This window comes from Psammomys obesus, unplaced genomic scaffold, assembly GCF_907164565.1.
Source record: "Psammomys obesus unplaced genomic scaffold, mPsaObe1.curated_primary_1811, whole genome shotgun sequence".
In the NCBI taxonomy this organism is placed as follows: Eukaryota; Metazoa; Chordata; class Mammalia; order Rodentia; family Muridae; genus Psammomys; species Psammomys obesus.
In genome coordinates this window covers 11,120,161-11,135,708 of record NW_026593286.1, presented here as the reverse complement: position 1 = coordinate 11,135,708, position 15,548 = coordinate 11,120,161, and the positions used below count along the sequence as shown (strand labels likewise).

General features: G+C 40.4%; 1 protein-coding gene across 2 annotated transcripts in view; it reads left to right on the top strand.

Moving 5' to 3' along the window:
* Nyap2 (neuronal tyrosine-phosphorylated phosphoinositide-3-kinase adaptor 2) overlaps positions 1–15,548 on the top strand; it is a 237,756-nt gene that overhangs the window by 138,836 nt on the left and 83,372 nt on the right. For both annotated transcript variants that reach the window (XM_055616833.1, XM_055616834.1), the window contains exon 4: positions 2,999–4,084. In XM_055616833.1, coding sequence (XP_055472808.1) covers positions 2,999–4,084 — 1,086 coding nt within the window. The remainder of the gene's footprint in view (positions 1–2,998; positions 4,085–15,548) is intronic.

Sequence of the window (15,548 nt, the reverse complement as noted above, 5' to 3'; positions counted from 1 at the left end):
GAGCAAAGTTCAATCCTTAGAGAATAAGTAAGATTCTAATTTTACTTTCCAAAATGAGTTCTGAGATTCCGGGGGTTCATGGAATAAAGATACAGTGTAGGAACCACCTCCCCTCCAATGCTGAGAAAATGGATTCAATTATTTGTACTTTATTTAATAATTTGTTCTCTAAATAAATCATTACTCTCCCAATTCAAATTTAGTGTGTGGCGCTAGTTCGGAAGAAGCAGAGAAATGACTATTAGCTTTATATGAGTCTGCTGGAGTTGGGCACTCTCCGCCGATCAGGAAAGGGAAGGGGGAAGAAGCGTGCCTCCTGATACCTGAGGGGCTTCCCTGGAAAGGGTAGCCAGAGAATCACTTCTTCTGGTTGGGAGCTGAGGAAGTGCGGGGCCTAAGAATGTTGAAGTGAGTGCTAGCGACAAGCACCAAGCATCCAGAAAGTGGATCAGTTAGGCAGTCTATGTGTGGGCATAAATCAGAGACTGTGGAGTCAGATCACAAGGAACGGTGATCACCATCCTGGTGGTAGCAACATCCAAATTCAAGACTCAGCTTCAACACTTACTCTTAGGGCTCTTCAGTCTCAGACTCCTCTTTAGAACCCAACATCCAAAGAGAAATATATTTGCAGTGTCATTTGTTTAAGTGATTCCTTGTGGTTGGAGGTAACAGGAAATAATCTTCAAAGAATATTCTGGATAGACTTTCTTTGAAGTTTTCATTCTCTCAAAAATCCTTCCAGTACTTAGTTAGCCTTGTTCAGGGATAGCTTTACTTTATTCCAATTTGGATTTGTGTGTGTGTGTGTGTGTGCATAATCTGATTTATTTTTTTTTCAATGCAATAAGAATCATGCCAAGTTGAATAATGGAAGGAAAAGCTAGTGGTTGTTTTGGTCCCTTCTACACAGTAACTGACTAGCTAGTTTTCACTTCATTATGTCTGTAGACACTTTACATAGGAAAATAAAGGCTTCCACTAGGCTAGTTCCTTGGGGAATAACTACAAATTTGGTCTCAGGTGTTGGTCTGGTGCTTTTGTTTAATTGCTAATGACTGCCTCCCCCCAAGATCTGGTTACACTCCAAAAGAGCACATTCTCACATACCCCAAATGATGCTGTGTACCTTCACTCCCCAACTATCCCTGATTGGTTAATATGGTTGCTTGTAGCCTAGGATGGGCAGAAGGGAGGTAGGCAGGACTTAGGTTCCTGGGCTTTGGGTCTTAGAGGGATCATGGTGCTGGAGGTGAGAGAGGAAAAGGAAGCAGATGATGTACCATGAGGAGAGGAAGCCAGAAAGAAGGAAGTCATGGTGGGGCAGAATGGACCATGAGCATGTGGCATGAGGACAGACTGGTAGAACAGAAGCAACCCAGATAGGAATGAATAAAGCAAATAACATGACATGTGTAGCTGGGAAATGGCAAAATAGCTTAGAGGGTTGGTATCTGCCCTGCTCTAGTGTTTTAAAGCTTATAAAAACAAATTATAGTCTCTCTGTATAAATTGTTTGGGAACTAGCCATTGTAGAAAAGCCTTTCGGAGTGCAATATATAATTATACAACATTTTGGGAGTAAGATTTAAAGAAAAAGTCAAGATGCACTAAAAACATTATTTGAAAAGCTGACTGTGCTGAGTATAGTCATCATCATGGCAAATAGAAGAGAATATATGAAATTGTGAAATGCCCAGACAAATGAACTACATAGTCAATGTAGAATATTTGATTAGCTTCATGTTAAAGACACAATGGATGCAGCCACATAACTAACACTTAGAAGTATTCCTATATTTTAGTAAATGTTAGAAAAGCTTTTGTATCATAAGCAATGTGATTTGAAAACAGCAAAGGAGAATTCAACATTTCTTGATTTGTGACTTGACCCCCTTTTTAATCTGCAAATCACAGAGTAGTCTTGTTAACTGTCTCCAAGTTTGGTACCCGTAAACTCTGATGTCAGCTTACCTCTGTACTACTGTCTATTTAAGCAACTAGTTCTGACACATTGTACCAGGGGACAACCATTATAAGTGCCAGTCAATACAATGAGATGGTAAGACAGTAACAAGACTCCAGCATCTTCCCTGCATGAAAAACACCAGACTTTAATTGCAGGCATTTTCCACCTGGATCTGCCTTAATGCAGATCAGAAGTTTATTTTCTGTTAAAAGATGTGGAACAGGAATAGGACTTGCAGCCTAGAGGGAGGTGGTTCATTGTTATAAAGATCTGTCACAAGTTTCCAGTTTCCAGCAGTTACTGAAGCTTATGAACAAATGGGGAGTTCAGATGTGAGAGGGGAACATCAATAATAAATTCACGTCAAGCGAGCTTTTGGGATATCCAAAGATCTCTTCTGAACAAGAGCAGATAAAAACTACCTAAAGTGTAGCAGGCGATCGAGAGAGTAACTCATGTAGACTCATAAGATGTTCATAGCAATTTCTTTGAGGTCTTGGATCCATCTTCGCAGCAGCTATTCATTTACATGAGGACAGAGATTAAATCCAGCAGAGAAAGACTTTTTCTTCCTAAATGAAAGGGGAGAGCAGCTGTTACAGTCACACTAGAAAAAAAATCTCAGTTTCTGTTGTTTTTGATGACCATTTATGTGAACATACATCACTTTTTCCCATGACCCCCAATTTCAGTCTCACTCAATCCTTCTGAGTTATTTTTTTTATACATTGTTATCCAAGAACCTTAACCTGTAAGTGTTCCATTCCTCATCACAAAGCAGAGAAGTAACCAGCCCTGGGTCTAATGCACTTATCAATGTTGGTTAAGAAGATAATAGTCTGAAATTGAGAGTTGGTACAATTCAACCGTCAAGATTTTCTGTTTGACTAAGACTCGCGCTAAAAGCGAAGTTGACTACTCCTTGCATCAAAGGTTTGCAGAAAACTCAAACACGGGTCAAATTTGAAAGCTTTCCTATTATATTCACCTCTTTTACTCCTCCTAAAACCCCTCTTTTTTTTCTTTCAGTGTCTGCCAAGCCAAGACCCCACAGTGACGAATATTCAAAGAAAATCCCCCCTCCGAAACCGAAACGGAATCCCAACACTCAACTTAGTACATCTTTCGATGAAACTTACATCAAAAAGCATGTGCCAAGGAGGACCTCGCTCCCTCGAGATTCATCCCTGTCCCAGGTCTGCAGCCCCGCTGCAGACCCCGAAGAAGAGGAGCCTGTGTACATCGAGATGGTGGGGAACATCCTCAGAGACTTCAGGAAGGAAGATGATGACCAGAGCGAGGCTGTGTACGAGGAGATGAAATACCCCATTTTTGATGACCTGGGCCATGATTCCAAATGTGACTTTGATCATCACAGTTGTTCTTCGCAGTGTGCTACGCCCACGGTGCCTGACCTGGACTTCGTCAAGTCTTCAGGACCATGTACTCCTAAGGGGCTTTGCGAGATACCCCCGCCCTTCCCCAACTTGCTTTCTCATAGACCGCCCCTGCTGGTGTTCCCACCAGCCCCCGTACACTGCTCTCCCAATTCTGATGAGTCTCCACTGACCCCTCTGGAGGTCACAAAGCTTCCTGTGTTGGAAAATGTGTCTTATATGAAGCAGCCACCTGGAGCGTGTCCATCCTCACTGCCATCACATAGCTCCAGCCATGCTAAAGACCAGAGTGGAGCCTTGGGCCCTGCTCCTACAGCGTCCGTGCTCTCCTCATCCCCTCCGCCGCCGCCATCCACTTTGTACAGGACCCAGTCTCCCCACGGCTATCCAAAAAGTCATTCCACTTCCCCGTCCCCCGTCAGCATGGGGAGGTCCCTGACACCCTTGAGCCTCAAGAGGCCTCCCCCCTATGACGCTGTGCATTCCAGCAGCCTCTCAAGGAGTTCTCCCTCAGTGCCTCACTCAACCCCCAGACCCGTGTCGCAAGATGGGGCCAAGATGGTCAACGCTGCCGTGAACACCTACAGTGCTGTGCAGAGCGGCTCCAGGTCCAGGACACCCACCAGTCCTTTGGAGGAGCTCACCAGCCTTTTTACCTCAGGGCGGAGCCTGCTTCGGAAGTCATCCAGCGGCCGAAGGTCCAAAGAGCCTGCAGAAAGTAAGTTGAGCAACAACCTCTTGTGCTGGCCTCAAACCCAAAGCAAGGCCCCTTAGGCACACGCAAAGCTCACGGGGCTTGCTTCCGAGTCCTTTTAGCTCCAATGTCAAAGAGCACAAACATTTTTTTTTTTTTTTAAATTTCGGCATGATAAAAGAAATAGTCTGTTTTGAATGGGAACTAAGCACAAAGATTAAAAATGGCAGCCTGCGCAGTTATAACACATCCTTCCCCCCCCCAAAAAAAAAAGGTATTTTAAGGCTAAAATTAAAATTCTTACAATGATCACAAAAAGTTTAATGGTGAACACCATAAGACTTTTAGGTAAAAGGTCTGATTTGGAGAAGCCCAACCATTCTCACTGCGAATTATTCAAAGTCAAAACTTAACCGTTTATAGTACGATTGCTCAAACTTGACCGCCAGAAAAAGTCTTTCAGGACAGAAAGCAAACTGGACAAAGTTTGGATTTCTTTCCTTTGATATAAGCTTTATATTATATCCCTTATATTGTAAAAACTACTTCAGTCTACACAGTTCATATTATCACAGGCTTCCCTTCACTGTCAGCTAGAAGAGACACACCATTTCCCCAGTACACACCACGGCAGCGTCTGGAGAGGTGTCTCAGCAGCTGAGATAATTTGCACATTGTGCGGTTCACAGATGCCTCTGCTTCCTACTCAAGGACCTTTGGAATCTGCACACATATATACAACACACATATACACACCACTATAAACACATGAAAACACACAGACACACACACACACCACCGCCGCTATCATCATACCACAGAGCATACAAATGTACACACACACACACACACACACACACACACATATACACGCACACATCACCACCACTACTATCACACCCCAGAGCTCACAAATGTACAAACACACACACACACACCACATACCACACACACACATACACACACACACACACACACACACACCACCACCACCATCACACACATACACACACACACACACACACACACACACACACACATCACCACATACCACACAGACCCAAATATAAATAAAATAAATCTTTTATCACTAACGTGTGAAAACGGTTGGCACTAGTGAGCTTTAAAGACCAGGAAACTTCAGTCTCTGGGTGCCATAGCTCTTTCATGAGCCCTGCATGCCTGATGCCATAACTCTGCAGAATGTCTCGGGATGAGCTGGGTCAACTCTCTCCATGTCTGGTTCATTCAGTCACACTAGTTTTCATTTTGTTTGTTTTGATTTAAAATGCTTAAGGCACCTAGACTTATGTCAAATGAGCCCACCATGTAATTTGGTGACCTATTTATATGGTTCTATTATTTATATGAGGAAGAGAAGAACTCCCCAACACTTTTGACACTGAAGATGACCATGGCATCCTCAAATAATCTATAGTTACTGGGTAGCTAAAAGTGGATTTTTCTGATTTTACTTCCTTTACTTGGAAAGATTTACAAATGCATTAGTTAATCAAATTATATCTCCCCCATATTTTTATGTCATAACTGAAAAGCAGTAGTTTTTGATACCTCAGACATGCTTGAGTTATATCTATACATATATGCACATATATACTCTCTTAAATTATTCCAAGCATTGAATTTGAAAATTAGAGGGGTTCTGTATTTCATGTTAAATACATAAAACACAAATTATAGGAGCCTGTAACCTCAGCACCTCAAATCACTCATATACACCCTCAACATTTCTAGGAGCAATCTATCTATAGACCAGCTGTGAATTCCAACAGTTTTTGCCTGCAGGGATTTTTGACAATGTCAATGTCTAGTAAAAGTCACTGGTTGGCACTCCGGAATGCTGCCGTTGTCTACAAGACAGACTGGGGTTGTCGAGAAAAATCAAACACTACGCACCAAAACACAGAGCCACACCAAGTAATGCTTTTAGGATAAAAGAGAAAAATGCGAAGAAATGATTCACTTCTAAGATACAAAATTCTCCTGTGAAATTATCAGGAGTTTCACTTAGAATTGGTGAAACTATTGGACTTTCTCCCTACATATCAGCTTCCTTGGGAGACCCTTAACGCCTCCAGCTGGCAGCTGTGCCAATTAGCTGAAAAAACTATGTGTAAAAGAGACAATTAACTAATGAAGTTATTTCAGGGGAAAAATATCCATCTGTTATTATCAATCCATGGACTACCTATCAGAGACACCACTATAAGACCTGGAAAGGGATTTCCATGTTTTGTAATTAAAGCTTGTGCATGGGAGAATGACTTAGTCCTTTGCAGCCTTTGGGAGCCAAGGTCCAGGCCCCTTTCCATAATTTATCAGCTGTGTTTCAATCCTTCAGAAAGAGTCGTGCTCTGAGCTTCATTAGCCCTGGCATTTTGTTCTATGTAAATGGGAGGGGGGAATGAGGAGTAGGAATGAATAATCAAAATTTTATTTTTCCTTTAATTTAGAGTAAAATAGAAAAATTATTACTTGGTGCTAAAAAAAAAATCAGGAATGCTCTTAGAAACATCATGTAATGCACTAGAAACAAAATTGTTAATGAAGACCATTGAGCTGGTGATTGTCACTGAACCTTCTGTGACAGTTTCTCTCCTTCAGCCCAGCCTGACTACTGGGACACACCTGTTGCTATCATAAGCCCAGAATGCAGGACACAAAGTAGTGAAAGATGCATGACTGCATGACTCAAGCATAATTAAGTTTTTAATTAATATTCTAGGATTATTTTACATCTTAGGGAATAAAAGTATGATTCAAAAAAAAAGTATGATTCCTTCCCCTTTGCTCATTGCCAAGTAACTGTAAAGCATTTAATAATAATAAAAAAGAATCTTGTTGGTTTTAATCAATTAAAGAAGGATATGTAAAATAAAATTTATACATTTAAGCATTACGTTTAACAATATAAAAAGAGATCCTGTATTTTCTTGTTTGGCTTCTGTTGTTGTACTAAAACTCTCTGACACAGGGCAAATTAAGGAGGGGAAGGATTCCTTTGACCTAGAGTTCTAGGTTGCAATTCATCATTGAGGATGTGAAGGCAGGAAGTAAGGCAGGAACCTGAAGGTAAGCCTGCTAACATGTTTCACCAGCATCATCTTTGGCCAAGGGATGCAGTTTATAGCCAAGGAAGTACAGCATAAACTGGAGAAACACTGTTTGGCTGGGCTCACTTTCCGGTGCACTTATCGAGGATTTTTAGACACCCAGGACACCTCCTACGGGATGGTGCCACCCATGGTGAGCCCTTTCCATCCAGATAAATTCACAAACAAGAAAATCCCTCAGAGAAGCTGGAGACATGGCTCAGTTACATTGCTACTCTTCTAAAGTTCCCAAGTTCAGTTTCCAGCAGTCATGTTACAACCACACCTAATTCTATTTCCAGGGGATCCAGTGCCCTCTTCTGGTCTTCATGAGCACCAGGTTTACACGTGCCACACATACATGCATGCAGACCAAACACACTCAAAAGAAAAAGAAATAAAACTTTTTAAAAGTTTCCCCACGGACCTGCTCACAAACTAACCTGATAGAGACAGTGAGGTTTTCAGTCCTGACCTGTCACTAGGTACATTGACCTCAGCAATCTAGCATTTCTTGTCCTTGGCTGCTCATACTATGGTCACCATTATAAAATCGCTTGATGGTCCATGACTCCACCAAGGGAAATTAAAACAACCATCTAAAACCTAAGCTATGTCTAGGGAGTGGCTCAGAAGGTATGAGAGTTGCCACACAAGCTTAAAAACTTGTATTCAGATCCCTAGCACCCATGTAAAACCCTGGGAATAGGTGCCCTTAATCATAAAAATGCTTTGAGTGGCAGAGACAGGAGGATCCACGGGGCCTCTTTCTTTATCTGCCTACATTTTGGTTTAGTAAGAAACTCTGTCTTAGGTGAACAAAGAGAGTGATAAAGCAGAATATTCAATGTCCTCCTCTGGCTTCTGCATGTGTGTACACACACACACACACACACACACACATACACCACACATATGTCATACACATACAAACAATAACAACAGCAGCAACAATGAAAGAGCTAAAGGCAATGACAGCCTCATAGCAAATGATCCAGAAACTAACTTGGGTAAAAGGAAGTCCAACAGACCATTAGTGAATGCTTTCAAGAGCACCTTTGTTGTCTTTAGATCTGTGGATCTGCCCAGTTAGATACTTGCCTTTAAAATTAAAATCAGACAGCATAGTTTAGAATGTGCTGGCCTGGTCTATTTAATCAGTCTTATTTTAAACCCAAAAGACTGTCTATTCAGGATGATAAGGTTAACCAAAGAATGACTAAAATTCCTTGATTTTGAAAATTCTCTCCACTCCTTGGTAATTGGGCTGGTGACATTGTCTGTTTTCCTCATGCAGTTTATCCTAGAATCGCGGTTCAGAATCACTGAAGAAAACATAATTTCATAAATAATTGCTCACCTTTCTGGGGGTTTGCTGCAGCTGTCTTTGACTGATACAAGCAGACATGTTCATCCCTAGTGTTTATAGTCACTGGCTGCTGAATCTTTAAGTGCAATTTCTTGTCAGCAATTTAACCACCAATTCTCTCCATTAAGAACCCTTGCTGCTTTAGACTCTCAAACTCAGCCACACTGACAATTCAGACATTAACTACACTGGTCTATTTTTTTAAGGCTCTTTCAGTCATGCCTAAGTCACACCGGTGAAATATAGTACAACTGATTTCTTTTCCTCCTGTTCTTTTAGATGCAACAGAAAATTTATTTCCTGGGTTTCATTTACTCTCATGGATTTTGAGAGCTTTGACAAATATAATTCACAAACTCCTATTTAGGTAAAAGGGTTCCTAGTGCAATATGAAGTTTCCAGATGCATGGCCTCTACTTAACTAAGTGATCTAGGGATTTAGAATAAGACTAGATGTCAGAAGAAGTAGTTTCCAAATGGCCCAACTGAAGGAGACACTTGTAAAGCTGGGTGTCCCCCTCCAGACCTGGTTTTAGGCACAAACCACACCCAAACACCTGTTTTCACAGAGATATCCTTTATTGAGTGGGGATGAAGGTTAAAGTGATTGCTCTCTGGCTCTGGAAGAAAAACAGCAGCAAATGACCTGACAGGTGTAACTTTTAAAAAGAGCAGAAGGGTGAGGTCTCTGTCAGAATGGGCTAAGATTCAGTAGTATATTTTGATTGGGCACGACAATGAGGTGCACCCACGGGGGCTTTTGATTGCTGGACCGCAATACTTTGATAACTGAATCTTAGTCGTCAGCCTCAGGAGAAGTAAGTGGCCAAATAAGAAAAGAGACTTTGCGAGGTAGCTTCAGGAATATAATCTAACTGTTTTTAGCAAAGCAGAGGGAATGTAGAGGAAGGGCAAGGTCCGCAAAACCCTGCTCGCCATGCTTACGCCAGCCAGAATCCCTTCACCAGCCAAAAAGTGTTGAGATTTTGGATAGGGTTTTCATGGCATAGTTCTCCTACTCATCAAATAAAAATACTAGGCAGTAAAACTGAGGTCTCCTCTGTTTCTGTGTTTTGTGCTTCTCTCGAATTCTGGGTGACCTACAATTCCCAGACCAACCTCTGAATGTTCTTGTCTGAAGTCTTCACTTGCTGAAAGGGCTTCCTCTAAAATCCCATAAAACAGTATTTCACTGTGGAGTTTCTACCCAGAGTCCATCAACTTAGAGTTTTATTTTTGATAGTGCTTTTGCATAATTTCCTTGTACTTCTGTGATGATTTGTAACGTATAATAATGTCTCATAACTTAAAAAATATATTATTAACACAAAACGTATGTAGACTATGCTATGCCTTACAATCATCTTCTTTCCTGTAATACTTGGTCTGCTGTGCATTTCTCAGAGTCAAAGCATGATATATTCTTACTTGAACTTGAGTGAATATGCATTATAACTTAAGAGGGCTATTGAATTTGAACAGGAGAAATCATATAAAAAATGTTTAACCATTAAGTTTTTTTAAAAGTAAGCTTCTATGACCTAGAAAATGTCACACTGAAATCAATATAGTCATTCAACAAAAGAAGTGACGGTGAATACTGCATCCATTGCTTACACTCTTAACTGGCATGATTTAAAGAACCATTCTATTCAGGCATACTTAACTAGAATATTTTTTTAAAGTATAAAGACTATAACTATGAAGCATTTAAATATGAGCCATTCTGTAGATGTCAAATCATCATCAGCTTCTGGACCAATGAATGAGCTGTGAAAATTGATCCCTTTCAGATGTCTAGAATGTTTCTAAAGGTGCATTTATAAAAGAAAGTAAGAGATTAACACCTTAAAGAAGAAATTCCAATCTGCTTACTATTATGCATTATTGAACACAGATAGAAGAATGAAAACCTCTTGTAAGTAAGTCATTTAATCCTTTTGAAAAGAAGCAGTGTGGAAACCCAGGGAACTATTGTGATCAGCCAGTAGCTGTTCGAGTGTGTGTGCGTTCTCAGGTAAAACTGAGTTCACTTATAAAATATTTTAAAAGCTTTTCATATTTTTTAAAAATTATTTTCCCCAGAAATTTGTAAATGAATAACAATTCCAGACTTAATAAGGAGTTTGCAGCAGTGTGTGGTGATTCGTGGTTGAAGCAAGCCCATTATTGCAGCTTGCAGATGGGAGTTAGGTTAATTAAATACTTCACTCCTAGTAAAAAAGCCAACCAACTGGAGAATCTGGGCCATTGTTATTCCCAAAGGAAAGGACTGAAAGTTCTAATGAGTACCTGGGAGGAGAGCAAGGAGTGTTGGTGACATGGATTTTGAATATGTGCATTCTATCTAGCTAAGTGTACACAAAAATTTTGAGCTGAAGTGTGTGCATGGGGTGGCCTACTTCAATTGAGACATCTGAGCTTTGCTTCTGACAACTGATAACAGAGGAAAGACTTTTCCCTACATTTTCTCTTGCTCCAATTTTAGTTGCATTCAGAAAGATAACATTTTTCTATTTTCTGCCTATAAGATTAATGACTAAACAAGAAGGAATAAGAAAGGAGAACAAACAGTTTTTAAGAACTCCAGGTAGGTAACGGTCAGTTGGGGAAGAGCAGTCATATTCCTCAATGGTAGCCACTTCAGATTGCCCTTGCTCAATTAAAAATTGAGCATCCATATCCATGCATTTAACATTAATTAAATGTAATTGGACACACACACAAACTCACACACATGACCTGATGGTAGGAAGGGCCTTGTTGGAAAGAAGAAAGGATTCAGGAAGAGTAGAGATGAGGGAGGATACTGTGTTCAATGTGCACAATATATACGTATATATGTATGTGATTATGAAAGAATAAATGATAGTAATAATTTTAAACAAGAATAGATCAGATCATAACATCCATTTGTGGTCTAACACGGACTCTTACATGGTAGTGTCTTTTTGTTCTGATAACACGAGTAAAATATCCAAATGGCTAGAAGGATTTAGTTGTTAGCGGCCCCCAGGAGAATGACGAGAGCTGAGAGGAAGCATTGCTTTGTTCGAGTTACACATTCTGTATGTCAAATTAGCCTTTATACAGGCATGCTAATTTCACTGTTTTGACAGATTAGTTATTAGCCACTTACTAGTGATTAACATCAAGAGAGAGCTGTCAGAAGATGAAAGCTTGAAAATGGCAAAATGGCCTGAGACATTTCAAACCTAGGAAATTCACATTGTTTCTTTACTAGTTTATTGATCATCTTACTTGAATGGTGAAGGATTCATTTTGACTTGATACAGATTATTAAAAGATCCTACTAATGTTTCAAGAGGACAAAAAAAGGCTCACCCTACATCTAGCCATGGGTCTCCACTCAAGGGCATGGTCTGCATCTGGTGTCTACAGCTCTCCTCTTCCATCCTATCTCAACCTCAGTTCCTCTCTACTCGCCCTAAAGCATAAACCCTTCCCACTTATCCTCTGACTCTGGTCTATTTTCCATCTCGGTTCCCTTTACCCTTGTGCTGGTTAGTTTTTCTGAACTTGAAGCTAGCTAGAGACATGCTATCCCAGAAAACAATAATGTTGAGAAATGGCCTCCATCACATTGGCCTTGGAGCATGTATGTGGACATTTTCTTAATTGTTAATTGATATAGGAGGGTCCATCCCACTGTGGGTGCTGTCATCCCTGAGCAGGTGGGTGTGGGCTCTATAAAAAAAGAAAGAGAGAGAGAGAGAGAGAGAGAGAGAAAGAAAGAAAGAAAGAAAGAAAGAAAGAAAGAAAGAAAGAAAGAAAGAAAGAAAAAGAAAGAAGAAAGAAAGAGCAGCCAAGAAAGCCAGAGAAAAAGAGCCACTAGGTAGCTTTCTTCTACGGTCTTTTCTTGTATTCCTGTCTTGACTTTCCTCAGTGGTTGACTATGGCAAGGCATTGAAGCTGAATAAATCATTTCCTTACCATAGCCGGTTTTGGACAGTGCAACAGGCAGCAAATTAATACATTTTGTTTCATGACATACTGACCTTGTCAATTATTACCATTAAGGCTTTTCTTTTACTACCCGTGTCATAAAACACCCTCTGTGAGGACCCTTTTTGTACTCAGTCCTTTCTTCCTCTATGAAAGCTCTCTTCCTCTCTGTGTTAGAAGCTATTCTGGCATGAGAATGACAGTATTGTAATGATGTATGTGTAAAGGTATGATTAGGAGAATAGGACACACTATGTAGTTTGCGTGTAAGAGCTAGCACTTTTCCTAGACCAGGGACAACTTATAAAATGTATGTTGATCTTGAAGACTGAGTGAATGAATGTACAGTGAATGAATGAACTTAGTTACATGGTAATTTTTTTTTTAATTCAAGGGTCATATACTGTGCTCATCCCATGTCCATGGTCTTTATGAGTGTATTTTACAGAATATTACTATATATAATATATATTACATTATCAGTTGATACTGGAGCTCTTAATTTTTTTCAAATCTAAATGTTTTAAATATAATTTATTTATTTGATTTTATGTTTTTGGTGATTTGCCTTCACACATCTTTGTGAGGATGTCAGATCTCCTGACTGGAGTTCCAGACAGTTATGAGCTGCCATGTGGGTGCTGGGAATTGAACTAGGATCCTCTGGAAGAACTACCAGTGCTCTTAACTGTTGAACCATCTCTCCAGCTACAGGTGGCATTGAGTACAGCCTGTTTACTGTTTAATATTTAGAAAACTGAAGATAAAAAATCAAAAAGATAAAGCATGAATATTTTATTTTCATGCATTTATTTAAAAGTTATTGTTCAAATAGCTTTAAAACTACTTTAATGTACTATAAGAGAGTTTGGGGACTCAAATTGTATATGTGTACAAGTGTCCGTGTGTGTGTGTGTGTGTGTGTGTGTGTGTGTGTGTGTGTGTGTGTAAAAGAGTAGTATTCCAATGTTTTGGGGCAACATATGAACTTCCAACTAACTGCTAGTATTTTAAGGTAAGAAAAACTCCTGCAGTCACAGATTTTTGGCTGTTTTGTTTGGTTGTTATTTGGTTGTGTTTTGTTTTTTGTTTTTTAATTTACCTTAAAGATTGTTGCAACTTAAAAAAAATGTAATACATGAACTTTTCATATAAGACATTAATTTTATGCACATTAAAGGGGGGAGCACAGGACTCCAGATATAACTAGAAATAATATGCAGTCCATTTTAAGTGACTGAGATGAAAAGGAGTGAAAATGCCAGAGGTCCTTGCTGTTGTCTGGGCACCTTCCTCTTCAGTTAGAGCTGCATGAAGGACCTGACATCTTAAGTGAATAATCCTGGTACCTGCTGTCTGGGGCATAAAGGACTGAAGACGACTAAGGCATTTTCTGCTCCCATGGGAACTGTGCGGCTTGCAGAATGCTGAAGGTGGGGAGAGGCAGAGGGAAGTGCAGAGAGGTGGAGAAAAGTGAAGAGCCATCCTGCAGATAGACACACCTTTCCTTAGCAACTCTGAGAGCAAACAGGCTGTGTTCATGACATAGAGGGCCAAGCCTCATGCAGCAAGGAGAATGACAATCATGTTGGCACGTTTTTCAAATGCAACACATATTTTGATTTCCTTTTAATGTGATTACATGAACTGTCTCTATCCTCCAAAGTTAAGCTGAGATTTGAAAAACAGAACTCTCGGAAGAAGTAGCAAACACTCAATTTTTATTTAAAAGCTTTTGTCACCACAAAGGCATAAAACTAATACCAAATTCCTAAGTACAGACTAACTGACACAGAGAAGGCTTTTATGACAAATGGCCTTCCAGAATAATATTTGTAAGGGCAAAGCTACAGACACAAAATCAGTTGTGGAAACGCTTGCCCATTTACTCACTTTTCCATGGGTTCCCTCACTATGTCTTTATCCAGATGCTGATTAAGAAGAGACTTGCTTTCCTCATCAATTTTTAATATCCATTCCTCACAGTAAAATAAAACCTGCAGCACGAGGCCTCTCCAGTTAAAAGCAGGCCTGACCTAGTTCCTTGTGAAATCAATGGAAAGCCTCAAAAGGACTGGCAAGTGGCTGGCCTTTAAGAAAGGCAGTTTGTAATCTGTGGTGGTGTTAAATATGTTCGGCTGGCTTCGGTTATCATTTCTTCTCTGTTTTCTTCCTTCCCCTGTCCACATGCCCTCCCCTTTCATTCAAGTTACTCTAACAACAGAGAAGGCTGCAGTAGGCATGGAGTCCTAGAAGTGAAGTCATGACACAGTTATGGGCCCCCAGGGAGTGGTGAGTTCAGCTACATATGAAGTGCTTTCTAGTTAACAAGTCCTCAGTCAGAGACTGGAGGAGAACAAAAGCCTAAACCCTCAGTACTCCTTTCATACAACTACACTACAGGCAAAGAAAAAAAAGGCAGAAGGCCTTCAATAATTAGTGTTCCAAGGCCTTCAGAGTAGGAACAAGACCCCTGCCAGCTAGATGGAAGAGTCGTGGTCCTTCTTACACCGAGGAGCACACAGTGTCTAGATGAAAGCAGGGGCTATCCTGTAGGTGAATATGAAGATGCTCATCGAGGTTAGTGTGCGTGAACTCTGCCTTAGATCCTGGAGAGACTGCCTCATGCTAAACTACACAGTAGTTACTCCAGATTAGAGGCTGATGGGAAAAAGAGCGCAAATGCAGCTAGCGGCTTCATCGCTGTGGGGAGCCTTCAAAGGCCTTCTAATTTTCATTAGAGCTGCACGGCAGACATCAAAGTGAGGAACCAGCTTTACTGCTCCCCATTTGTTCATGTCAATCCTATGACTCACATTAAGTACAAGTACAAGGATGTGTTTATTAAGGTGAAGTCGATGGAACATTCAACTTATGATGTTACTAACTGTAAATACCGGCCAGTAGATCACCGTAGTGTGCAACCATCACCACTGAACATCTCAAGAGATGTTTCTTCTTGTTGTTCTTGTCCTTGTTCTCCTTCTTCTTGATCTTCTTCTTCTTCTTCTTCTTCTTCTTCTTCTTCTTCTTCTTCTTC